This window comes from Nelumbo lutea, chromosome 3, assembly GCF_056320005.1.
Source record: "Nelumbo lutea isolate HS-2025 chromosome 3, American lotus-T2T, whole genome shotgun sequence".
NCBI lineage: Eukaryota > Viridiplantae > Streptophyta > Magnoliopsida > Proteales > Nelumbonaceae > Nelumbo > Nelumbo lutea.
Genome location: NC_142686.1, coordinates 2,786,787 through 2,814,471, shown reverse-complemented (window position 1 = coordinate 2,814,471; position 27,685 = coordinate 2,786,787). Strand labels below are relative to the sequence as shown.

Below are 27,685 nucleotides of genomic sequence, written 5' to 3'. Positions count from 1 at the left end.
TTTTAAATTCCATTCAAAATAATGAACTTAATAAAAGTTAATAACAATAATCATTAATTACATAGTCTTAAAATAGTCATAATTGATTATAAAATCATATAACAATTAATAATAATTATTAAAAGTTATAATTTAAAATAAATCTAGACTCCAATTAAAACTATCAAAGTTAAAAAAATTTAAAAACCAGTACACAATTATTAATTTATAACTGATTTTTATTAATTAGATTTAATAAGGATTCATAAAAATAAAATACATTTAAATTCCAGTGACAATGCAAATTTATTAATTTCAAAATTAATTTGTTTAATTTAAATTCCATATAAAAAATATAGAAAATAATAATAAACCAATCAATTTTAAGAAAGTTACAACTAAAAAAATAAGTAAAAATGTATCTAATTATAAGATATAAAAAATAATATAAATTTATTTGAGTATGAAAAATTTGTCACTCTTTTAATAAGGAGTGATAACGCAACTTAAAGTGCGATCAGAAAATCTAAAAAACAATGCTTGAGTTGGGATTGTACAAAATAAAAGCTGGGGCCAAGTCAGGTTAGGGTTGATAAAAACCCATATGGAAGCCGACCCGTTGAGATCCCCATAAGTTAGTTAGGTGAGATCGTGGAAGCCGAGGACAAAAAATGACCGAAAGTTGGGACTCCGTGCCGATACCCAACACCAGACTATCGGAATGATTGGCACGAATTGGATGATGGTTGGGTAGTTGCGCTTGTCACTGGGCCCGTACGCTATACGAGTCAACCTCTTCCATCTCTCACTCTTGAATGTACGTTACACACAAACACGAGGGAATGCTAGCAAACAACGAGTGTGGGCAAAACATACAACTACACTACTACAGACGTGGTGAGGCCCCACCAACATCTGTCCGTATCAGTTATCACGTTGTCTTTGTGCTAATCAATATTCAACGATTCCTTATATAATTTAATTTTTAATAAATATTCAGAAAGCATATTTTTTATTTCTGAGTAGATGGGCTGAATTTTGATTTTTGAATGGTCAGCTCCAAAATTTCGCAGTTCAGCTTGACTTGCAAACTAACCTGTCCTTTCTCACATACTTCAGCTGCCGGCCGGACTTTAACATTAGAAGCCGGCGAACACTGCATCTGCATTCATAAGAAATAGTGTAGGGTAATGCATCCCCCTCTTCTATCATGGCCGGGCCTTCTCTGATTTAGCTATCTTAAGTTTTAACCCAGCAAAATCTCTTCCTTTAATCTCTTTTGTGTTCATAGATCTGCGGTTAGGTCCTAAAATCAAATGTGTCGGGACATCTATTCTTGGTGACAGACATTGGTGCACCCCTTGGTGACCCATCGATAGTTAGGTGTAGATGCGGACAAGTCCCAAGAGGGGATCTCGCTCCGTGTCATCGGCTCCTCATAAGACCGCTCTCTTTTTTTTTTTCTCTCTCTCTCTCCTCTCTCTCTCTCTCGCCCTGTATCTGGAGTCCTTTAAATTTCGGTCTCGTCTCGTATCACCAGTCCGATCTTCTTGTTCTTGTTCTTCTTCGTCGCCGCCGTCGTCGTACAGGTCCCTATTTTTTAATTCCTCCATCTCATTTATTTATCATTACCAACTAATCATGTTTTTCCGTTTTCTAGATTAGTCTGATTCGGTTTAAATTTTCGGTCGGTACAGGCTCCTCTTCACTCATATATGGTGTTTGTTTTGTGTTTAATATTCTGTTGAATCTTCGATTTTGGTTGTTGAAACCGTAACTGTGTTCGGATGCCAAGTTCCGATTCTTTCTTTCTTTTTTTATGTAGAACCAGAGAAATAATAGATCATATTACTCTTCGCATCCTAGATTCTTTCTGCTTTTTAGAAGTTTTTATTTATCGTTTTAAAAAATAGAAATACGATGTTCGTCATTTAATTGGAGCAATATCCTTTTTAGTTAATTCTTAGGGACGGCCATTTGAAACGAAAGAGGAAGGATGTTGGGGATTATAAGGCAAAAAGTTGGTTCTGCAGGCTTCCCTGCTTCGGTAAAACCCATCATTTCTACAATTTAACATTTTCTTTTGGACGTATGCTTCAATTTTTTCCCTCACCCGGTTGAATTCTAATCTGTTTATTTGCTTTGCTTTGATTGAGTAGTTTGTTATTATTGTTATCTTTTTTTGTTCTGATGGATGCTTTTTATCAGATCGTGGGACAGGCCTTGCAGAGGGTCCGGCCTACCGCATTTGCATCACGCAATTACTCAACTGCATCCAAAGAGGTACTTGTAGTTCTAGTTAATTGCATCTTCAGTGCAATTGATACAGAATTTACTTAAGCTTTATATTCAATATTGTTATGGGTTGGTTTCTATTGTCATATATTGTGGAATTGTATGTCCGGAGAGACTCATATTCTACACCCTTATGTATGCATATATTCAATTGCACACTCACAATTTTGTTACTCCAATGCAATTAATGCACAATGCTTCATTGACAAACCTGCAATTAAGAGGGTTTTCTCTAGAAATGTCTCTTGAGATTTTGAAGAAATACTACTGATAGTTCCATTTGCCACATTTAGTTTCCTTTCCTGACTTGTCGACGAGACAAGGTAGACAAATGATTCTAGGTGAAGGATAGATTGCATATTGTGGGAGAGTTCTCCAACTAGAAAACTAGATAGAGAGGGGGTAATTTGCTTGTTTTCCTGGCACCAGAGATATTCATCTTCTTATACTTTTCTTCCTTTCATTTTTTTCCTGTTACCAATTATCTCAATATCACCAAGCCTACATGTTTCCTTTCCTCGAATATCTTCTTAATTTTTCTAGGAGCCTGGTAGCAATATGGCATGGAATTTACTACTACAATGCCTGTGCTAGTGCTACCACTAAATTAAATTGCTTGTGAAATATTATACACCATAAGCTAATATAGCATGTGGTCTTCTTTAGAATTTCATTCTTACTTTTTTCTTTTCTGGATCTAATAGCATAATGCTTCTTTCCCCTTCCAAAAAAAAAAACGTGTTCTTTCTTTACAATCATGATCACCGTATCTTTTGCATATTCTTTTTCTTTCCAACTCCATTGAAATAATAATCTTTCACAGATGACAGTCCGGGATGCCTTAAATTCTGCACTTGATGAGGAAATGTCTGCTGATCCTAAAGTGTTTTTGATGGGTGAAGAGGTAATTAATGAGAAAAAAAAGTTGGGAACACTTTGTCATAGCTTGCTCCTTTATTGCTTTCTTATGTTTCTTTCCTTCCTGTACTGCAGGTTGGAGAATACCAGGGTGCATACAAGGTTAGTATGGCTTTATTGTCTGATTTTTCCAAAGATCTTTTGGAGAAGCATAAAATGGCTTTGTCGTATTTAAAGTATATATTTGCCTGGTTTTTCTTCTCCTCTAATTGTTATCTTTAACCTGCATTTTCCAGATTTCTAAAGGTCTTCTGGAGAAGTATGGTCCTGAGAGGGTTCTTGATACTCCTATAACAGAGGTTGCTCCTGATACCTAAACCATCCATTTGACGTGTTGTTTCTTTGCAGAACTATCATAGTTATTCCATTAGCCATTAATATTTGTCAATTCAACATGCCTGAGCTTGCCTAAATATTCTTATTTTTCTTCCATTTTAGTTGTCTTCTTGCTTTGTTTATTTGTATTTAACTTTCCGCAGGCTGGTTTCGCTGGAATTGGAGTTGGTGCTGCTTACTATGGTCTTCGTCCTGTTATAGAGTTTATGACATTTAACTTCTCCATGCAGGTTAGAGTTATTTTCTCATGTTCCCTTTTGGTAGAAATGATATTTTAGGGCCATCACCCAATATGGGTCCTGGATATCCAGGATCTTGGGAGGGGTAGACACTGGGTATGGACCTAACTTCACATTTTTTTTTTGGCACAAAGTGATTACTCTCAGACTTGAACTTGTGATCTCATACTTGTCATCCCATGATATCAAGAATGCATCGAGCATGGCCTCTGGTAGAAATGATGTTGATACCCCCTTTCTATCTTGGTTTTAGACACCAATTGAATAAAACTCACCTTTATTATAAAAAAAAATCTATTTCTCTGCTATTGTTTTTGAACTGTAGATAAAAATCATCTTTCCATGAATCTATATCTAGCGGTGCCAGATTTGTTAATGAGTGATATTGATCTTTGCATACAATAGGCCGTATAATAATATGTTATTTGTATAAATAGTGTATATGACACTGAAGGGATAGGAATTGTGGAACAGGGTTTATGTAGCTTTGGACAAGATGTTTTTGAGTTTCTATAAAAAATTATTTTATACATTATGCATGGAAGTTACATTTTCCTTTATAACCTTCATTTATAGGTATGGATATAACAATGTATTAGGTGAACATAAAAAGGGTTTTGCTTCCTGTTACAAGTCTTTGTTCACCATTAAAAGAAAAGTAGCTTGTTCTTTTCTTTCATTGAATTAAAAGTGGAAGACTGAAGGACTATAACTGTTTATAGCATTTCATTTATAGGTATGGATATAACGATGTATTAGGTTAGCATAAAAAAGGTTTTGCTTCCTGCTAAAGTCTTTGTTCACCATTAAAAGAAAATTAGCTTCTTGCTTTCTTCTGACATACTAACATTGAGTTCAAGGTGGAAGACCGAAGGACAGACCATAAGTGTTAATAGCAGCCTGAACCAACTTGAGAGAGGGGATGAGGGATGGGAAGGGATAGGAGTAATTGACTGTGGTGGAGGTGGTGGAGAAAACATCTTACTGTTTTTATGATATCTCAAGAAAATAGAAGCAGAAATGACCTTTTATATGAAGAGTGACAAAGATTATCTTTCTAGTGGTGTATCTTAGACATATATTATATAATAATATAAATATATTTTTTTTGAAAAAGGTAAAGTAAAAGCCCCAAAGAAGGAGCAAAGACTGAGAACAGACTCTCAGATTACATTACAATTCAAACATACTATTAGACCTTAATGGAAGCCTTTCACGTCTGCAGTCCAGGACACTAATTTTCCCACTGCACATGAAACAAGACAGTCTGCCTCCTTTGCTTTATTTTGAAAGATTCTTCTGTTTCGCTCCGTCCATATGGAACTGATCACAGCTGGAGGGATAGCCCACCAAACAATTCTAGCCAGCTTAGAAAGAACTTGCAGATCCCAACTCCATAACAGTTCTGATACCTGCTTTGGCATGACCCAGGAAATACCTTCAGAAGAGAGGAAATGGCTCCATAATCCTGCTGCAAAAGGCAATGGATGAAAAGATGGTTGTTGTCCTCCTCTGCTTGACCAGACAACTCACAAAGCATGTTCTGAATCAGAATTCCTCTTCTTGCCAGATTCTGTTTAGATAGGTTTTTATCCAAAACTATCACCCACAGCAGAGCATTCACTTTGAGAGGAGGAATATGAGTCCAGATTTTAGCAGCAGGAAAATTTTCAATTCCTCCACCAGATAATCTTTTGGCAAATGAATTCACAGTGAAAATTCCATCTGCATTCTGCTCCCAGATCCAAGAATCTTCTTCCAAGGGGTTCAAAATCTGTCTAGAAAGCAAGTCTAACAGATCCACCACTTGGCCCACTTCCCAGTCTTGGAAAGGTCTTCTGAAAGCAGGACTCCAGGCAAGACTATTTCCAATCAATTCACAACAATTTTCCACCATTGCATCTTGTAAAATATTAATTAGTAGAAATTAGAGAATGTTAGTTGCAAAATGAGAAATTGGGTTTTTCTTAGACCATCAAAAAATTTGAATATCCTTAAACTATGTAATTGAGCTGGCTTCTCAAAACTTCATTGATCTAGAGAAAGCACAAGGTAGAGTTCCTAGAGAGATGATATGGAAGATAAACAAGAAAGGAGTGCCAAATAGCTATATGACCTAACTATGAAATGTGCCAGGGTGCAACATCTAATGTTAGAACATCTATTAGAGAGACATAAGATTTTATAGTCACAATAAGTCTTCACCAGGACTTAGCATTTAGTCCTTATTTATTTGCACTAGTCATGGATAGATTGGCTAAAAATATTTAGGAGATCCCTGGTGCTTTTTGTTTGTTGACGACATAGTATTAATTGATGAAACTAAGGAAGGATTAAATGCAAAATTAGGTTCATGGACAAATACCTTAGAAATAAGAAGTCTCAAAATAAGTAGTACTAAAACAGAATAGACTATATAGGCAATGTAAATTTAATAATAATAAGATTGCAAATCAAGAGAAGAGTGTTGGGCAATAAAGAAGCAACATGTCCAAAAAATAGTATGGCAAAACTGTGAATGTTGAGATGGATGAGTGGGAAAACTAGGAAGGATAGAAATAGAAATGAACTCATTTGAATAAACGACAAAATGAGAGAAAGTAGATTATGATGGTGACATCACATAAAGAGAAGGACATCTACATCACTTGTAAGAAAAAAATGACGTATTACAAGTTGAAGGGGCTAGAAGAGCTAAGGTCAGCCTAAAAAAGATGTTGGTTAAGTGGGAAAACTAGGAAGGACAAAAATATAAATGAACGCATTTTAATAAATGATAAAATGAAAGAAAGTAGATTACGATGGTGTGGTCACATACAAAGGACATCAACAGCACTTTTAAGAAAAAGTGATGTACTACAAGTTGAAGGGGCTAGAAGAGCTAAGGTCAGGCCAAAAAAGATGTTGGTTGAAGTAGTGAGAAATGATTTAAGGGCTCATAATTTGACGATGGATATGACACTTAATAGAATGGAATAGGGAGACAGGATTCATGTAGCTGACCCCATATAGTTGGGACAAGACTTAGACGATGGTGGTGTCGTGGTGGTGGTAACGGTTTGTCCGCTTCAACATGTTTAACATTGTTGTCAAGGTGTTGCCTAGGCGACTAGGAACCCTTGGCTGGGTGCCTCGCCAAAACGCCTTGACTTTTAGCAACTAGGCGCCCTTCTAGGCGACTAGGGACCCACCTAGGCGACAAAAATGACAAGGCGGGCACCTTTTATAATATCATTTATATTGTTGTATCTTATTAATGTATGTGTTAATACATTTTATTATATGCTATATATACATATATCAATTATACTTTGTTTTAATGTTTTACTATTGAAATTTAAAAGATCAAAGGGTTTTAAGAAGAGAAAAAGAAAGAAAAAAATAAAGAAAGAAAAAAAAGAAAGAGGAAAGAAAGAATAGAATAATAAAGTTCTTTTTTCTATTCTCTCTCTCTCTAATTAAATAAAACAGAAACTCCATCCTTGTTTTTTTTTTCTATTTTACTTTCCATCTTGAATATTTATCATGTAAAGCTAATAACCTTCTTTAGCTACTAATTAATATGAATTCGCTCTACTAAATACTTATTATAGTAGTATTATTTTTGAAAATAATGAAATTAATATATGTAAAAGATTTTTATCTTTTAGATGTGATGATTTGCCACAAAGAAACTAGCCAAAAGTCAGTTTTTTATATTATAAAATTTTTATCGCCTAGGTGCCCTAGTGTCACCCAGAATCGCCTCGACGCCTTGAAAACTATGATGTTTAATATATTTGTATTTGAAATGACCAAGACATATCATTACCCCAAGGAAGTTGTTCTGATCGGTCTATTACTCTATTTCAAGTGGGGTATTAGAAAACTAAAGTTAAGTAAAAGTAGGTACTTGTAGAATAATGTAACTTTTAGTTCCATACTTGGCTTCCAAGTTTGAGAGCGAAATACAATACCACATTGTTCCAAATAATTTTCCTGAATCGTTGTTTCAATCCATACGGAGCTTTTGATAGAGGATATGATCCCTGATTGAGTGTAGCAGTGAAACAGGATTCATCTAATTGATTCCATCTACTTGAGATAAATTTGATCGTGTTGGGCTGAGTTTAATATTACACCAAATAATTTACCTTCTTATTTTGGACAAAGTGGTAAAATATAAATTTCACTTGGGATATGTGTGTGTGGGCAGGTTTGTGTGTGCACATTGGGAATAACAAAATCTAAAATGAAATCATTATTATGCTCAATATATGGCCATATGGGTATGTTTGGTTACTGCAATAAGTCCATTTTGTGTAGCTTCCTGTGGTGCAATAATTATCTTAATTTTTCCTGCTATTTCATTTTCATCCATTCTAGAACTTCCTAGGCATTCTTTAGCTGTAGAATATACTTTACCACCAAATAAGATGTGCAAGACAATCAATGAGCTGCCTGCTTTTTAAGCATTGTTAGAGGATGGAAGCTGGTTGTATCTTCCTCTTCTGTTAGGATGAAAGGCTTCATCCTAACAGTTGGGGGAGTTTTTATGGATGAGCATTGGACCATATTAGCCATGTACTCCAGACCAATGGGCATGAGAGACCCTTGAGGGTTGTTGATCTTCATTAGAGCAACTTGCAAGTAGTGGGTTAGCTAAAAAACAAGGACCAATACCAACAGATGAAGAACATTAGATGCTTGACAAGGGACAGAAATACCACTTTTTCTTGGGTTCAAAGATCACCAAATTGCTTTGCCAATACTCCAACCAGGCAAGGAGTGAATAGGGAGCAATTATTTTGGTTCTTCACATGTAGAATGAATGAAAAAGAAAAAAAAAAGGGTTAGCTGATCTGTTCAGCTTATTTGACTAAGGGATGCTGGACATACTATTCGTAGTCATTCTTTCATTCAATTTAACAATGTTTCACAGTTTTCCATATAAAATGAGTTGTATGCTGTGTATTTGTTCTGGAGTAGTAAGTTTTGCCATGAAAGAACAGTTTGTGCTCTGTGAAACAAGCTCCATATAAATAAAGACATTCTTTTACTGTTGTTCTATTTGTCATAGAGGACATCTCATAAATGGTTAATATTTGTTTATTTGATGCTTATTTTACAAGAATTGTGATTAATGATTATTCTACTTCTAGAACTTCTAGCAACTGAAGAAAAGAACATAAATGGAACAACTTTTGAAACAACCATCTCAATTCCTTGAAATTTGATTTCATATTAAAATACTATGTGCTCTTAAAAGTACTCCAATCCTGAATTCATGCCAGTGCTTCTGTAGTCATGGCATTACGCTGATGTGCTTTATATTTCCCATGTCACCTGCAGTATCAGACCATGCGTTTAATAGATTGTGGAATGTGGGTGTTGAATTCATCCTCATAAACATTGTTCTTCATGTTTGTGATTTTTCCTTGCATTAATGTTTATGTCTTTCATCCTCATGTTTGTTTTATTGTTATACTGTCTTAGTGACCTAAAATATTATATATTTTATACCTGCATAGAAGTCATCATGAAAATTGAATATTTCATACTTCTAATGTAAATCCAAGTCTCATTGCACTAACTTGGTTTGGTTGACTCCATATAGTTGGGACAAGGTTTTGTTGAGTTGAGCTTAGCAATAATTTGGCTTGGCACTTGTTGTATGCAAAGTACTGCTTTCTGGATTAGATTCCATATGGTTTGAGATTTGGGTTCTGCTGCAGGCAATTGACCATATCATTAACTCAGCTGCAAAATCGAACTACATGTCTGCTGGTCAGTTATCTGTACCTATTGTTTTTAGAGGACCAAATGGTGCTGCTGCTGGAGTTGGTGCACAACACTCTCAGGTATGTGTCTCTCTTGTAGGTCTAGAAATTCTTTTGCATCTTAATCTGCTGTGAACAGTGATTTAAAAGGCTCGCCTCAGGCGCATTTTAGGGTAGGCGCCTCGCCCAGGTCCTAGGCGCATGCCTGGTGCGCCTTGTGCCTCAACCCAGGCATATGCCTTTTGAAAATTTGACGCTTTTTTGCTTTTTGACGCTCACTGAAGCTTCAGAACCCCCTATTTGGTAATGTTGTTCATTCATTTATCCTAATAAAATCTCTTCTTAAAAAACAATTAAAACTATAAAATCATTATTTTTTTTGTGTGAGAACTAAGAATTTAAGACCTAACGTGGAATTGTTTGGGCTTGCCTTGAGGGGCGTGGCACAAAGGCGGCTCGTAGAGTCAAGAATGTAATATGTTTTACATGGCTACTTGAAGTTATGCAATTGAGAAAAAAAGAGATTGTGGGTTTGATATGGTTGAAATGGTTTATGTATTTGATTTTATTTTTAATTTCTCAATTGAATATGCTTTACATGTTATATTTATGTATTTTAATTTTAGATAATAGGTTTTTTAAAACATTTATTTTAAAATTTAAGTTTATATTTTTATTAGTATTATGTTTAATATTTTTTATTTTTTATTTTGTAGCTTTTTTATTTTTATTTTTTGTGCCTTGCTTAAAAAGGCGCATGCCTCGCCTTGCGCCTTGCGCCTTGCGATTCAAGTGCAAATTGACCCCTACGCCTTTCTTTGCGCCTTGCGCTTTTAAAACATTGGCCATGAAATGAGGCTACTAATGTGATACTCTCTAGACTAACATGTGATGCCTATGCATCTTATCTTTCCAGTTTTGACAGGGCTGACGTTTTAAACATTATATATCAATGGAGTTAGATAACACTTTCAGTTCTTAAAATTAGGTGGCAAAAAACGAGTCTAGGACTGATGCAACTTATGTGTGAAGAAATATGCTCAAAGAAATGGAAAAAGAAGAAGGAAATTGGATTGAACTTCATTAATATAAGGTAGATTACAAAGAATTCATAAGGTTGGGGACTCTCTCAACTCTCAAAAGAAAGCTCTAAGCTTCACAAAATAAAAAGAAAGAACTTGATTGCCTTTAGCTTGAGACTACAAGGCTTTATATAGAGAACAAATAAACTAGTTGGAGCATTAAATGTAAAACTATTTATTGGAGCATTTAATAAAACTAGCTATTAGAAATCCACTAACCAAAGTAGCTGTTGGAAGCCCATTAGTGAGTTTTGTTGTCTCCTTTTAAAATGTTCTAGTGCTTCTTGAGGTATGATCTTGATCTTTATCAAGGAAGGTGCAAGTTGGTGTTATGCCCCTTTAGATGCCACCTGCTTAATGGAACTGATCACATTAAATGCTGTCCACTTTTATACCTGTACTTATTGGATGCATTGTAAGCATTTGCCTTAGATGTTGCTTATGTTAGGGCATGACATCCTACCATCCTGTGTTACTAGTGAGCCTTGATTTGCATTACCGAATTTTCTAAAATTTACTAGAAAAGGTTTCTTGCAAGAGGAAGTTAAGGTAGATTTTAATGGAAGGGAACTCCTTTGGTTGTTGATGAACCTCATATTACATGATAGTGCCTTGTCTTTGGTGACCCCTCTAGTCTAAGCTCATAGGAAATTAGGTCCGGGAATTGAGTAATCACTTCTTAATTTCCTCTTTTTAAAATAAATTTCCTAGACATTGAATGAGATGATTCATTAGAAAATAAGGGACTTGAAAATTCAGTATTATAAGTATCAATTGATGTTCTTGGCAATGTGAATCAAATCCGGTGACTCCATAAGGGCAGTTGTAGAGAGTAATGGTAGCGGAAATTTGAGGAATCAGGTGCATCTTGGATCTCATAGGTTTGATCGTTGAAGATGGGTGACTTTTATGGATAATAGTGTTTGTGCTATTAAGTGAAGGACGTAGAAAGTTTGAGGAATCATATGAAGATTTTAGAAAGATGTCTTGTTGGTAGGTTTGTGTCTTGACCAACATGAGGAATTGGTTGAATCTTGGGCTATAGGACTGGTCGTTGGTGATTGCAGTAAAAGTTTTTTTTTTTTGGTAGTGCAGAGAAGATGCCCTTAATGTTCTTAGGTGGGAATGGTCTCTTGGCCACTCCTCAGAGTTTTGAATTGATCTCTAGTTAGGGATGATATTTCTAGCTCGGACCCTCTTGGCGTGTTATTTTATATTATTTATTCATACACATAAGAATGTGCAAGTGCACGATTTGGGTAGGCCATGCAAGCACACAACTTCCTTAAAAGAATAGTTGTGCATTGTGTACAACATCAGATGTGTTGCTACAAGGAATGAAATGATCCATTTTGTAGAAGCAATCAACCAAACATAGATGGAATCATGTCCCTATAGAGTCTTAGCAAGGCCTAGCACAAAATCAATGCTAAGGTCTTGCCAGGGAGAATGTGGAACACGGAGTGGAATGTTGAAACTACAAACCAGTATTTTGTTTCCCTCCCTTTTCTATCTAAAATGTATGACATTGCTTCATAACCTTAGCTACTTCCCTTTTGAGTCTTGACCAATAGAAACTGTTTCTACTGTTGCTACAGTAGTCCGAACCAGTAAGGAGAAGAAGAAAGAGAAGGAGAAGAAGAAGAAGAGGAGAAGAAGAAAGAGAAGGAGAAGAAAAAGAAGATGAAAGAACTGTCAAACCTGATAGCTAAACCCTAATAGTGATTAGGCTCTAATTAAAATGTACAAGGACTAAACTGCCCCTACTTACGTATGGGACAGAGAACCTCTAATAAGACTGCCACATAAGCTCATAAATTAACCAAGGTGAGTTGACTAATCTACCCTTATTCGGCTAACTCTAACACTCCCCCTCAAGCTGGAGAATATATGTCATATAATCCCAGCTTGTTACATATATAGTTCACTCTCCCTGAGCTTAAGGCTTTTGTAAACAAATCTGCCCACCGATCACCTGAGCCTACATATTCTGTGCTTATCTCTCCAGTAAGAACCTTCTCCCTCACAAAGTGGCAATCAATCTCTATGTGCTTTGTTCTCTCATGAAAAACATGGTTGGATGAGATATGGAGCGCAGCTTGATTGTCACAGTACAACTTCATAGGTTTATCCATGTGGAACCCGATTTCTTGTAGGAGATTCCTCAACCACACTAATTCACATGTAGTGTGTGCCATGGCTCTGTACTCGGCTTCAGCACTGTTTCTAGCCACAACCGTCTGCTTTTTACTCTTCCACGTCACAAGATTTCCTCCAAGAAATGTGCAGTAACTTGTAGTAGATCTTCTATCAGACACAGAGCCCACCCAATCTGCACCCGTGTACCCAACTACTTCAAGTTTTCCTCCTGATTTATACAATAGCCCATGGCTCGGAGCTCCCTTCAGATATCTTACAATTCTAAGAACGGTATCCCAGTGAGATATACGAGGGTTCTGCATAAATTGGCTCACCACACTGACTGCAAAGGAGATGTCTGGTCTCGCGATAGTCAAATAGTTCAGCTTCCCCACTAGTCGTCTATACCTTCCAGGATCATCAAATATTTCCCCTGTATCACTGCTCAACTTAACATTTGGTTCCAAGGAGTCTCAGTCGGTTTTGCACCTAACAGTCATGTTTCGTCCAATAGATCGAGAACATATTTTCTTTGGCACAGGTTTACACCTTGTCTTGATCAAGCAACTTATATACCCAAGAAATACTTCAATGTCCCAAGGTCTTTTGTTTGAAAATGATTTTGCAGAAAGACCTTTAGTTTGTCGATCCCCAATTTGTCACTGCCAGTTATGACAATATCATCCACATAGACCACTAATAAAATCTTTCCAGCTTCTGAGTCATAGTTGAACACTGAGTGATCAGCCTAGCATTGTTTCATTCCAAAATTCTTCACCACTTCACTAAACTTCCCGAACCAAACACAAGGCGATTGTTTCAACCCATAAATTGCCTTTTTCGGTCTGCACACCTTACCAGCCTCCCCCTGAGCAACAAACCCAGGTGGTTGCTCCATATATACCTCCTCTATAAGGTCACCATGAAGGAAGGCATTTTTTATGTCAAGTTGAAATAAGGGCCAATCATACATAATTGCCAGGGAAATTAACACACGGACAGAGCTAATCTTAGCCAGTGGAGAGAAGGTCTCCATGTAGTCCACTCCATACAACTGTGAATAACCTTTAGCAACAAGTCTGGCTTTTATACGCTCCACACTACCATCTGGCAAGTATTTAACAGTATACACCCATTTACAACTCACAACATGCTTACCAGGAGGAAGAGTAGTGAGCTCCCACGTGTGAGTATGCTGAAGAGCAGAGAGTTCCTCCTCCATTGCCTGCCTCTACCCAGGTGAACTAAGAGCCTCTTGGACATTGTTAGGTATGGAAGTAGATGACGATAGTGAAACAAACTGGCAATGTGAGGCGGAAAGGCGAGATACTGAAACAAAATTGGAAATGGGATGGAGAGTAGAATTGCGTTTACCTTTCCGTAAGGCAATGGGTAGATCAAGTCCTGAGGGTTCAGCAACAGGAGCAACAACAGGATCCGCAGACAAGGTAGAAGCTGGAGGAGGGGCCGGTGTCGTTCGACATGTATACACTTGCCAAATTGGTGGTCGTTCAGTAGGGATCTGCACTGGATGAGGTGATGAGTCAACTCCAACAGGAACACCTGGAACGGGATCACTGACCGGAAGAGGAAGAGGAAGTAAAGGTGGAGACGAAGATGCTTCAGTTCCTAAGAAGGGAACAGACTCAAAAAATGTGACATCAAGACAGACATAGCACTTCTGGGTAAGGGGATTGTAACACTTGTACCCTTTTTGAGTCCGAGAGTAGCCAAGAAAGACACACTTAATGGAGCATGCATCCAACTTGTCTATTCCAGGACTCAGATTGTGAACAAAGCACACACAACCAAAGATACGAGGTGTTAATGGAAATGGAGACAAGGTGGGGAACAAGAAAGAGAAGGGAGACCGACCATGAAGAATAAAGGAGGGCATTCGATTAATGAGGAAACACGCAGTAAGTACAACATCACTCCAAAACCGTTTAGGAACACTCATATGATGAAGAATAGACTGAGCCGTTTCAAGGAGATGACGGTTCTTCCGTTCAGCCACCCCATTTTGTTGAGGAGTGGATGCACATGAAGTTTGATGAATGATGCCATGCTGTTCTAAATACTGTTGAAAGGAAGTAAGAAAATGTTCACGACCATTATCTGGATGAAGAACTTTGATTGAAACACCAAATTGTGTACGTATTTCAGCATGGAATTTTTTAAAAATAGAAAATAATTCACTCCTTTCTTTCATTAAATAAATCCATGTCATTCTTGAACAATCATCAATAAAAGTGACAAAATACTTGTAACCATTATAAGACTCTATTTTGATCGGGCCCCAAGCATCTGAATGAACCAAAGCAAAAGGACTCAGCATACGACTTTCAACTCTAGGGCTGAAGAAAACACGGCGATGTTTCCCAAACTGACACGACTCACACTGTAACACTGACAAATGACTCAAAGATGGAACTAGTATCTTGAGTGCCTTGAGAGAAGGATGTCCCAGTCGACAATGCCACTGTAGAGGAGTGAGTGAAGTCTGAAGTGCAACTGACGATCCACCACCGTCAAGATAATACAATCCACCAGCTTCATGCCCCCCACCAATCTTCTTCCCCGTTCTGAGATCCTGAAAAACACAAGAGGAATGGAAAAAAGTTATAGAACAGTTAAGAGTCTTGGTTAATTTACTAACAAACATAAGATTGAATGGAAACTTAGGGACATATAGAACAGATGATAAGGAAAGAGAAGCCATGTCAACATTGCCAACACCACAGATGGGAGAGGAGGAACCATTGGCAAGGGTAACAGTTTGAGATGTGGAAGTTTCAGATTGAGAAGAGAACACACCTGGAGTCCCGGTCATGTGATCAGAGGCTCCAAAGTCAATAATCCAATGAGAGGTTTTAGATGACAGGCAAGCTATACCTGAGTGGGCAAGAGTAGCAGTTTTGTGCTGTGAAGTGGACTGAAGGTACCGCTCATACTCATCACGCGGTACACTCACCATCTCCCTTCCGAAAACAGATGTAGATGTGGAAGGAGTTAGGTCTGCCTGTTGATTATCACTGACGTCAACCCCACCAGCAACAGCATGATTGGCCCATTTAGAGGGAGGGCGGCCATGGAGATCATAATAGAAATTTACCGAATGTCTTTCCCTGCCACAGTGGGTATACTTCCTTGTAGAGCTGCCTTTTTCTTTTCCACGGCCTCCCCCTGAGTCACGACCACCACCACGTTCAAATATGGAACCACCACGACCTCCTCGGGAGGCATGTCCTCCCCCTTTCGTACCATGTCCACCTCCTCTGGCTGTCACAAAAGCTTGTCTATCAGACTGTGTGGGATTCTCTGTCTGTCCCAAAGAAATCCTGCGAAACCGAGCAAACACTTCCTCAAGTGTAGGAAGGGTAGAGCCCCCCAATATTTGGGCCCTAACTGGTTCATACTCTGATTTCAACCCCACTAAGAACCTTGTGACATCTAGTTGTTCCCTCTGTTGTTGCTGAACCTTAACATCTGGAGTGAGAGGATGATAGACATTGAATTCATTTCTAAGGTTCTTCATACTGGCATAGTACTCTTCTAGGGTTTTATTTCCTTGTTGCAGACCAAAGTACTCCTGATAGAGCTGATATACCCTTGTAGTATTATCTTGCCCAGAATACAGTTTCTTGGCATGTTCCCATATGTCCTTAGCTATATCTAAGAACATGAAGTTGGCACTTATTTTGGGTTCCATATTGTTCCATAGCCATGTCATGATTTGAGCATCCTCCTATTCCCAATCATCAAACCCTGGAGAGTCAGCCGGTGGTTTATCTTCTTTCACATGCTTCACTTTTCTCTTTGACTTGAGAAAAACTTCCACCGACTTGGCCCATGGAACATAGTTCTCACCATTCAGTTTAATAGAGGTCATCTGTACACTTAGATAGTCAGAGGAAACCACCACACTAGGTTTCTGATCACTACAGCCATCTCCCATTGCTGCCATGATACTCTTTCAATGCTGCCTCTAATATGACTTCCCAATCACCAACTATGTGCTGCTGTCAAGAGTTTGATGTTCCAAAACCTACAGCAGTCCCTAAACACAATGATAGATACACACGCCTTTGTTCTTATCCACACTACTACTGATTTCACAAAAAACACAGACTACACCGACGTTAATTCAGCACTTACTAACCACATGCAAGCTCTCTTACAACTACTCAACAGAGTTTGTGCATCACAAGCACCACCACACAGCCATAGCTGTCACACACAATACAGACTTGCTTTAACGCTTTTAAGAGGGCACCACAAGACCAACAAGAACTCAACTAGTACCATTGCATTACACCTTGCACCATTCGGCCACCTACAGTAGCCCCTACACCATTCGGCCACCAGCAGCAGCCCTTACACCATTTGGTCACTGTAAACACAGCACGTTCTTGGAATTTTTCCAAGAACCAGGGCAACAATCAACCTAGTTCTCTAGGTTCTGATCAGTCCTCTCAAGTTCTTGAAGATTTTCAACCCAGAAATACCAACAACACAAAGAGAAGCAATAACCAACCTTCGTTTGAGAGCTTCAGCTAACCATTCACTGCTGAAGTTGTTTTCTTAGGAAAGGAGGTTCTGTGCACCAGAAAAAAAAGAGGAGCTGAGATGTTTAAGGCCTGGGACGAACCACTTTTCTCCATTGACAGCCCAGAGAAGAAAAGGAGAGAACTGAAGTTGTCACGAACTGAAACAGGTCACGAACCTTGCTCTGATACCATGTCTGTACTGTTGCTACAGTATTCCGAACCAGTAAGGAGAAGAAGAAAGAGAAGGAGAAGAAGAAGAAGATGAAAGAACTGTCGAACCTGATAGCTAAACCCTATCAGTCGACCTCTTAATAGTGATTAGGCTCTAATTAAAATGTACAAGGACTAAACTGCCCCTACTTAAGTATGGGACAGAGAACCTCTAATAAGACTGCCACATAAGCTCGTAACTTAACCAAGGTGAGTTGACTAATCTACCCTTATTCGGCTAACTCTAACAGAAACGATCTTCAACCATTGCAATACCTTTGTCCCTTCCAAAATGACTTGTTGCACCTCCTAAATATAATTCTCAAATTATCTCTTCCCTAAGTGAGGTATTGGGAAGACAAGGATGAGTACCTTTGAAGAGAAAGCCATCATGTAATGAAAAGTCTGGGTATGTTGCTTGCTGTCCTGACTGCAAATATGCATAGATAATGCTGAAATCTCGACATTTTAGGGTAGTCTCTTTTGAGCAAATCAAAGCCTACCACTTGTACAACCATAATAGAGAGAATATAGACCACTCGGCTAAGTGCATCTGCTACTTGTTTGGTCACAAATTTGTATTTTTGGAGGAATGCAATCCACATCTAGCATGCCATTGATTCGACCTCTTTTGAGAACTAATGTGCTTCAAGGCCTCATGATCTGAAAAGAGAACAAATTCTTTGGGAATAAGATAGTATTACTAATAACATAAGGCCTGCACCATTACAACATAGAATTCCTTGTCATAGGTGCTGTATTTTTCTTGGCTTCATTAAGTTTCTCACTAAAGAAAGCCATTGGGTGATTCTTTTGGCTAAGAGTTCCTCCAATCCCAACATGAGAGGCATCACAAGTTACTTCAAATACCCTTGAAAAGTCTGGGACGCAAAGGACTGGTGTTGCTGTTAGCCTTTTTTGATCTCTTCAAAAGCCTTGGTTTCTGCATTAAGCCATAAGAACTGGCCCTTCTTGATATATTTAAATTTATAGGTCCAGGAGTCTAGCCTGGGCCTGGGCCGACTTGGTCTATAATCATCCCAATCATTGGTGTCCATTGGTGGTCTATATGCCAATATCAGAATGGCATATACTTCAAACTAGTTTGGATTATCATAGCAAGCATTTCCCTCCATGGCTCCATGCATGGTTCTTACCAATGTTTATAGTGATTGGAGAAACATGTGGGCAATTTAGAAAGGTTGATGAAAATAATCTCAACTGGTAATTCATCTGGCATGCAAGGATACTAATTTACGTGGATGACATGAATGCAATCTCCCACTAGATGTAGAGTTGTCGTTTGTAGGTAATGTGGTAAAAAAGAAGAGGGAAAATGGAATTTATCGTTTTGGTACAAACCGAACCACTACAAGCTACGAAACAACAAGCTGAAGGTGTGAGACATTGCGAAAAAGGCTGAGTTGTGCCTCCTTGTCACTCCTTAAAATCGCATTTCCCCATGCAATTGGAAACTTGCAAATCGGTTTCAAACATCCCATGGGCTTTTGGTAGACATGCACTTGTTTACCATCCATCCTTGAATTACTTTAGAAGATGCTTAGACTATTATGACAGAATTGAATTAAGTAGCAATAACAGTGTGTCACCGGGTTACTTAGCTCTCTATTTATAGAGTTTAGAAGCACCTGAATAAACACAAAGACAACCCAATGAATAGAGGTGTGTCTCTCCTAAATAGTGTCAAACACCTATTCAAAGAGACACAAATAAGAAGACACAATTCATCAAAAAAAAAAGACAACCATTTAAAAACAATGGGCCGTATTAAGTAGATTAGGCAATGGTTAAAATGGTTAAACAACTTAAAAACATTTAAAACAGTACTGGCTTAAAAAGGATACGGTGTGGTACTTATAAAAAAAAAGGGATATGGTGTGGTGTGCATGTACACCCACAACCATGCTTATGCCCCAACCTGGCCTAGCTTGGGTCAGCACTTGTGTGTGTGTGAAAAGCACCCCCAGCAACTGTTCAAAGAGACACAATTCATCAAAAAAAAAAAGGAAGACAACCATTTAAGAACAATGGACCGTTTTAAGTAGATTAGGCATTGGTTAAAATGGTTAAACAAGTTTAACTTAAAAATGTTTAGAACAGTACTGGCTTAAAAAGGATACAACTTATCAAAAAAAAAAGGATATGGTGTGGTGTGCACGTACACCCACAACCATGCTTACGCCCCAACCTGGCCTAGCTTGGGTCAGCACTTGTGTGTGTGTGTGTGTGTGTGTGTGTGTGTGTGTGTGAAAAGCACCCCCAACCCCCTATAAGCATGTAAGAACAATGTATAACTTATCCTCCCCCATTGGGTCTCTACCAAAGGGAGAGAAAGTTATCTTATTAGGTGGACTCCACTTCCTTTCCCAAGCAATGTGGGACAAGGTGTTTTCACATGCTCAAGAGGTTAGAAAAGAGCTAGGCAAAAGCTCTTCAAAAAGGGAGGGAGAGAACAAGAGAAAACAGTTAGTCATTTGTTCATATCTTGACCGTGGACCATTTGAAGAGTAGAGGATTTAACATGGCTAGTATGTGTTTCCTGTGCAAATAACAAGAGGAGACAGTTATTTGTTCATATCTTGCACAATTTCTGGTTTCATATGGAATCTCTTCACAGCATTTTTTGGGGAAAGAAATTTTCAGCCAAGGTTTCCTTCAGAAATTTTCTCATCATGGCCAAAGCTCAGTGGCAGTAAGAAAGCAAGGTTGATTTGGAGCTGCATACTTTTGCAATCTGCTTGAACATCTGGAAGGAAAGAAACAGTAGAGTGCTTGAAGACAAAGCTTGGAATTTGGATAGGCTGGTGGCGGCTGTTGGCAAGTCTGTCTCAGACTGGGTCTTGGTGCTGCCAGAATTCAAACAAGTCAATAAAGTGGACCTTGGATACAGGCTTTGCAGTTAGTACAGAGGTCCAAGCAGTTTTACGAGGGGCACAGATTGCTAAAGTGTTGAACTTCGGGAGTTTTGTCATTGAAGGAGACTGGGTGGCTGAAAGAACCAGAGACTATAGCTTGATCTTTCAGGGGAGCAATGAGAAGATTCAAGTGGCTAACTTCCAATTTAACAATTAGAATTCAGTGGGAGAGGAGATTGGCTAATGGGCTGGCAGACCCACTAGCTAAGCAAGGGGTGCACAGGGATCACTTATTCTGGGCTTATTAATTGTAATTTTGCTTTGTTTTTGAGTCAGCATCTCACACCTCTTTGGGGAACTCTTTGCCTTGCCGTTAGTTCATCTTGATTAATTTTAATGAAATGCTTTATTGCTTATCAAAAAAAATTGTAATATGGATGATTTGTTTTGACTTGTATTGGTGTTTTAGTGTTGCCTTAACACTGATTGATTGTAATACTTTTTCCTTTTAATGAAATTTTTACTTTTACTATCAAAAAATGGGAGGGAGAGATTGATTCATGTATTTTCAGTCTCGCCTCCAAAACTAATTAATACAACAGTTCAGCAATACAAGCTTAGGATTTTGGTCAAGGGAAAGGATCTATTTGTGGATTTTTCTCAGCAGGATGATGCTAGAGAAGCCAAACAATCTCGTGGGTTGAAGGTTGAAGAAGATGGAGATAAGCTTAATGGTAGTGTGTGTGTGTGTGTGTGTGTGTGTGTGTGTGTGTGTGTGTGTTATTATGTTTTTTTTTTTTTTTTTGATGAATAGTGAAAGGGGAGTTTTGAAACTTTGCAGCATATAGTAGGACATATGAGAGCTTCTGGATTTGAAAAGTTGGTTCATTTATTGTGTAATGGTGTCAGCAATAATCTTGTTTTTTCATTGAGAAATGGGGATGCTTTTATGGGGAGGAGAAAGATTCAGAATGGTGGAACTTTACAGTTACAAAGGGTTAGAGGAAATAAGATGTCCTGGTGTAATCTACATTGGAACCATGATTCCAATCTAAGGAGCTGAAGTTCAAGATACGTATTCAAAATCAGCTGATGCTAGAGAGGTTGTTTCAGGTAAGGAGAGGAGGAAGGAGTCAACCTGAGATGAGATTTGGCCAAATAGCTTTAGAAGCAACATATCCGATGTGGAGCAACATAAGGTCATTGGGTGTTCTGATCTTGAGGTTGACAAGGAGAGATCATTGGGGCAGAGCTGCTGGAGCTGGATCCTCATTATGCCAAAGGTGTGGTGTTAGAGGATCAGGTAGAGTTCATGCTAGATTTTGTTGGGAAGATCAATGATTGTGTTTCTGCAGGAACCCAAAACTTATTTGGTAGTAATTGATCAGGTACACAAGGTTGACAAGAAAGCTGACTGTTGACAAAGACATAGGGTTAAGAGATTGGGTATTTTCTTCCTAGGAGGTGAGGAACATACCAGATAAGTGTTCAGGGAAGCCTAGACAAAGTTCAACTATCAGGTTGGTGAAAGGACGTTCAGGGAATAGAAAAAGCAGATATGACTCTGGCTTGTAGCTGTTGTGTTGGGAAGGGATTTTGATTAGTATAGTTGAAGATTTGAGGTCTTTTAGAGTGTGTTGGCTAAAGGACTGCCTGATAGGATCATGAGGGTTGTATATCAGGTTGTCTTAGGTACTTTTTTAGTCTTTTTCTGGTGGCCATTTTGTATGGTATAGACATTCCAATTAGTAAGTGGGGTGGGTGTTGGCTTGTTTGAATTTGGATTGTGAAACCTTATCATCTCTGTTTGTACCTATTCTGTCTTTTTTTTTAATATTGTTTTTTTTTTATTTTTGTAAAAAAAAAACTAAGATCATGAAATCTTTAAATTACAAGAATGTAGAGGTACAGGGAGATTCTAAGGCTGTGATGAGCTGGTTAATACAAAACAGCACAGACCATTAGATTCATAGGCATGCAATAATGGAGGTAAAAAGACTAGGATGAGAACTGGGAACAAAGACTGATATAAGCCAATAGTATGGTGAATGCTTTGGCAAGACAATGACTGGACAGGAACCAATTGTATTAGGAAGTAGCTTCCCAAGGAGGAAGTTTCTAATTTGAAAGTTAAAAAACAGATGCGTTCTAAATGGGTGGTGGGCACACTTTTGTATATATTCACCTCGGTTAAATTTAATTACATTAATTTTCTATCAATATAAATGAATACTGCCTTATTTATTACTTTTACAAAGCTAAGAAGTAAAAAAAAGGCAAAAACAGTGGCAGGAAAAAAGGGACTATAATAGATTCTCTCTCTCTTCCCCATTTCTATCCATCCCCCTCTTCCTGTTTCCTTAGGTTTTCTTTTTATTGCCAATGAAATAAAAACCAACAAAGCTTTTTGGTTCTATTGATCATTATTGATGGAGAATCATGTATTTTATGGACAAACTTAACTGCTTCCCAAGGCTTTAAAATTAGAAACATGCAAGTCCTGAAATTTAAATTTGGGCCTTGGGCAAGTACATCTCGAAAAACTAGATTAATTGGGAAAAGATTTCTGGAGCAAATGTTTAAGTTCTTACATACCATTTCTTAGTCCCTGAAGAACATTTCTATATGATTTGCAGTGTTATGCAGCATGGTATGGTTCTTGTCCTGGGTTAAAAGTATTGGCTCCATACTCATCAGAGGATGCTCGTGGCCTTCTAAAAGCTGCTATAAGGGACCCTGATCCTGTTGTTTTCCTTGAAAATGAGTTGTTGTGAGTAGTTTGGCAAGTATGATTGTGTGATGAACTGATATTTGTTAGATTGTTATCATTGATTTGGCACTGTCAATGTGAATGCTGTGCTTCAGGTATGGTGAGTCTTTCCCTGTTTCAGCAGAAGCTCTCGATTCTAGTTTTGTTCTTCCAATAGGAAAGGCTAAGGTCTGTTTTCTATTGATACCTAGAATATTTTGTTGAATCATTGTTCTATAGGCACCTAATAATTATCATTATCATCGCATTGTCTATGTTTCTTTGTCTTATGTTTACCTTTGATAGATTGAGCGGGAAGGAAAGGATGTTACAATTACTGCTTTCTCAAAGATGGTTGGTTATGCACTTAAGGTTTGTCTGACATTCTTCTAGCTGTATCATATTCATATTTGATGCATTAGTGTAAATGATCTGGATATATCATCCGGTTTATATATGTACTGTGTTTTGTCTTGGTCCTTTTGCCTGCAGTTGGTTTAACTATGGTTAAATTGGATTCTGTGGGAGGTAGTCCGAATCATCATTTTAAAAAGATATCTGGTTGAAAAGTTTCAATTGCTTTTGGTAATGTATCTAGATTGATTGTGGAATCTCCTAAGTATGGAGTCTATTATTAACTTTTGTCATATTTTGATGTTTTAAAACTGGACTGATGGCTGGCCCATTTTTTCTAGGTTGAATGGGTCGGCCCATTTTACCAATAACATTCGATATAACTATTAAATAGGATTAGGTTGTAGTTCTAACCTTACTCATATATGTACTTAAAGAATGATGGAAGGGGGGAGAACTGCTGACAAATAACAAGAGGGCAGTGAAGGTTGCCATTGGTGCAGGTGCTTCTACTAGACCTAACTATGTTGGTTTCTTGGTGATGGGTTGAACAGTCAACCATCCTAGTCGATGACAGCTGATAGGTTGGAAACCCTTGTCTGGATGGGAGTTTCAGCTTACCTTTGATAATTGCTTTGAATTTAAGATTCAGATGTCATGAATTTTATGTCATCCCTTCTTTCTAGTTATAGGTGTGAATAATGTTAATTTTAAGCTGATTTGGTACCTCATCAAATCATCATGAGTTTTTTCTTGACTCAAGAAATTTATTTACAGAAGTGGATCAGCTTGTTGTCACAACTGTCAAACTTTAGGATTATTGTATGAGTAATTTGGAACTGCTTTTATTTCTTTTCCTGCAGTGCTATATGCATAGACCTGTTCACGGCTGGGTTTTGGCAAAATCTAAGCCCAAGCCCAGCCCATGGACAGGTCTATACATGCTTGAATGTTGACCATAAGAGGGTATTTTGTATTAGTTGAATACTTGAATGCATCAGAAAAACATGATAAGTATCTAAAATGCTAATGCCCATTGTTTTGACAGGTTCTGAATCACATGATTTGTTGTCATTATTGGTTTTACCTTGGGGGAGGGAGGTCATCTAGTTTTCTTTTGTGATTGGTTTTATATTTCTTGTTTTACATCTGAATTTTAATTGTCTTAGTTCTTTTGGATGTCAAGTTCCTGGATGTTTCACAACCTCAGCTGGGAACTCACAGTCATTTCCCCCTTAGGCTGCATTTGGTTGCAGTGCTATCTTATTTGCACTAGACAAATGATTGGGAATGAAAATTCTAGTTTAATTTTGTTTTGGATTTTATTCCATTCTATTTCACGTCATGTTTTACTTCATTTGTACTGTAATCAAACAAAATAAGGTAAAATTTGAAACAAAAATAAATCAGAATTTGCACCCAAATCATTTGCACTACCATAATTTTGCCTCAGTGCAAATTTATTTGCACTGCAACCAAACACAGCCTTAGCATTTAATTGTAACAATAAAACGAATTTTTCATGTTTCTATGTTGGTCCTGGCAATGTGGATGAAAGCTACATTGAATGTGCATCTTTGAATTTTCTTAGAATGTCTTTATAATGAGCAATCTCTAATTCATGTCAAATACACCCAGGCTGCTGATATACTTGCAAAGGAAGGAATTAATGCTGAGGTAAAGTCATTTAAAAGACATGAAAATCCACACTTCTCAAATTCTTTCTTAGGTTATCAAGCAGCAAGCTTGAGAAAAGCTTCAAATTTTTACTATTTAACGGTTTATCGGTTGATACAGATTATAAATCTGCGTTCGATCAGGCCACTAGATAGATCAACAATTAATGCTTCTGTCCGGAAAACCAATAGACTGGTAACAGTTGAAGAAGGATTCCCTCAGCATGGAGTTGGGGCTGAGATCTGGTTTGCTCTTTTTCCTGCCATACCCACTCCTGCCCATATTTATTTAGGCTTCATATATTTACTAACGAGTTGTGGTTCTTCCAACAGTACGTCTGTTATTGAAGAGAGCTTTGGCTATCTTGATGCACCAGTAGAGAGGATTGCTGGAGCTGATGTTCCCATGCCATACGCTGCAAATTTAGAAAGAATGGCCGTTCCACAGGTTGGTCTCTCTCTCTCTCTCTCTCTCTCTCTCATGAGTTACAGTTCTGTCTGACATGTATTCATCAACTTTGAAGCCTGCCTCATCCTTTGGTGCAAATTAGGTTGTATATCTATATGCTTATTTGCATATTTAGGACTTGCCTATTATTAAACCGTTATGAATTCTAGCAAATCATACTGTTTGGACCAAGATCAAATGTGCTTATAACAGTAAATCAACCATTTTCATTTGGATGGTCACAGAAAACATTGGGTAGCTAAGAGGTGAATTATGGTCTTATTTGATTAGGTTGATACTGTTCTAACAATATTCAATTAATTGTGGATCTGGCGATCTTGTGTGCTTCTTTCAAGATCCAGACCACGGAAGTTCCTGGCAAACTTTCTGTATCATAAGATTGCATGGCATGAATAGTGCGTGCATAGTGCCTGATGATGTCTCAAAGGGATACTGACCCCTATGACCATCCAAACCTATGAACACCTATTGTGTATGCACTCCAGAATATGTCCTCTTGTACTACAACTGGGCAACTTTTTTCTTATAGTTCTTCAACCTCGAAATTTAACCACAATCTATTCTTTCTGGATGATGGTTTTTACAGGTTGAGGATATCGTTCGTGCTGCAAAAAGGGCATGCTACAGATCTGTTCCCATGGCTGCAGCCGCTTAGGTGCAGATACTTGGCTTTTTCTGTTTTTTCCTTTTCTTATTGAACTTGTCAAGGGGTTGCATTCATGAAAGTTCCGAAAAGCTTAGTTTGCTGTGGAAAACATTTAATTTGGGCCCTTTTTAGAAGGGCTTATTGTATTCCTTTTTCTCCCCATCCATTATTGGGGTGGGACTGCGCATTTACCTGAGAGCCCATTGGACACTAAGAAGATAATGAATTCTGAGACGAGCATTTTGATATGCTTGGTCCTTTTGTTTTTTGTATAAATGCCCATTGATGATCATTGAATATGTAATTGGGCTACTGTGTTATGTTGAAATTCCTGCATATGCAGATTTTGTTGCTATTTCATTCAGGTTTTATTTGAATTTTTTTTCTTGATAAATAATGTGGAAGTTACAAGTCTTTTCTAAAAGAGTAGTATCTATTTGAAGATGAGGAAAGGCATACCAAATGGTAGACCTACAGATTTTGACCGAGTCCGGATTGGCTGACCACGTCACATTGCTGGCCATGAGCATCCAGCTATACATCAGGAATATCGGTGTTTTGAAGTACAACCAATGTTCCTGATGTGTGGCAGGATGCGTGTGGCCAGCAATGTGTCGTGGTCAGCAGATCCGAACTCGTATTGACCTGCTATTGTTACAAAACTGCATTACAGATTTCAGGGCATTTATTTTTAAGATTCAAAACCTGAAGACATTGGGTTCATCTCTTACTGCTAATGCCAGATAACTTGCACTCCACACTGTTTAGCGGAAGAAATTCTAGTACTATACCATTAAGCTTCAAAATATAGGTATTGCAAATCGTATCCAGAAGATTGGAAATGGACACATGTTGTGACATTCATCGAAAAGATGGGGATATGTTAAAGCAAATTGTTGCAAATATTACAAATACATCAATAACACTAATCTATAGTTGAAGTAGCTATCAGCCTATCATTAAGGGTACACCAAAAGGGTATAAATGCACAAGAAAGACATTTTAAGGTTCTATGTGAAGAAATTTTGATATAAATACAGTAATACATGTAGATATTATATAACTTTATTGGTAATGCATCAATAAGAGTCCAATACGGGTGCTCACCGTTCGGTTCATGGTGGGACTATTTTTTAAGCCGAACTGGTAAAACCAGTAATCGAAATTGAACCAAAGCGATAGGTTAACCATCGGTTTGGTTTATTGGTTTTTTGGTTTTTATATTTTTAGTATATTATAAAAAAATATATAAATATATAATAAAAACTAGAAATATATATGTGATGTTATATTTAAATAATAAATAATATATTATATATTATAAATATATATATATATATGTTTATATATAATGCATATTTATTAATTTATGATATATAAAAAATATAATATATATAATATACATGAA

The 27,685-nt window shown here is 37.6% G+C and overlaps 1 protein-coding gene across 2 annotated transcripts; it reads left to right on the top strand.

The window, feature by feature from the left end:
* The first annotated feature begins 977 nt into the window (after positions 1-977).
* Positions 978-26,654, top strand: LOC148862379 (pyruvate dehydrogenase E1 component subunit beta-1, mitochondrial-like). 2 transcript variants are annotated; one of them, XM_088977805.1, is made up of 15 exons: positions 978-1,166; positions 1,936-2,026; positions 2,188-2,262; positions 3,098-3,178; positions 3,268-3,294; positions 3,429-3,491; positions 3,672-3,758; positions 9,482-9,607; positions 23,020-23,153; positions 23,249-23,321; positions 23,439-23,504; positions 25,125-25,163; positions 25,284-25,408; positions 25,496-25,610; positions 26,218-26,654. In XM_088977805.1, exons 2-15 carry the CDS (start codon positions 1,976-1,978, stop codon positions 26,284-26,286), a joined length of 1,131 nt encoding a protein of 376 aa, XP_088833931.1. In that variant the 5' UTR covers positions 978-1,166; positions 1,936-1,975; the 3' UTR covers positions 26,287-26,654. The 2 variants fall into 2 exon arrangements, with proteins under 2 accessions (XP_088833931.1, XP_088833930.1); XM_088977804.1 differs by having other exon boundaries at positions 979-1,568.
* The last annotated feature ends 1,031 nt before the right edge of the window (positions 26,655-27,685 follow it).

Excerpts from the sequence above, each read along its gene's own strand:
- LOC148862379 (XM_088977805.1), top strand. The coding sequence starts at position 1,976 with ATGTTGGGGATTATAAGGCAAAAAGTTGGTTCTGCAGGCTTCCCTGCT. Across the intron at positions 3,492-3,671 it reads TTGATACTCCTATAACAGAG|GCTGGTTTCGCTGGAATTGG; the intron begins GTTGCTCCTGAT and ends AACTTTCCGCAG. Across the intron at positions 25,611-26,217 it reads AAAGAATGGCCGTTCCACAG|GTTGAGGATATCGTTCGTGC; the intron begins GTTGGTCTCTCT and ends TGGTTTTTACAG.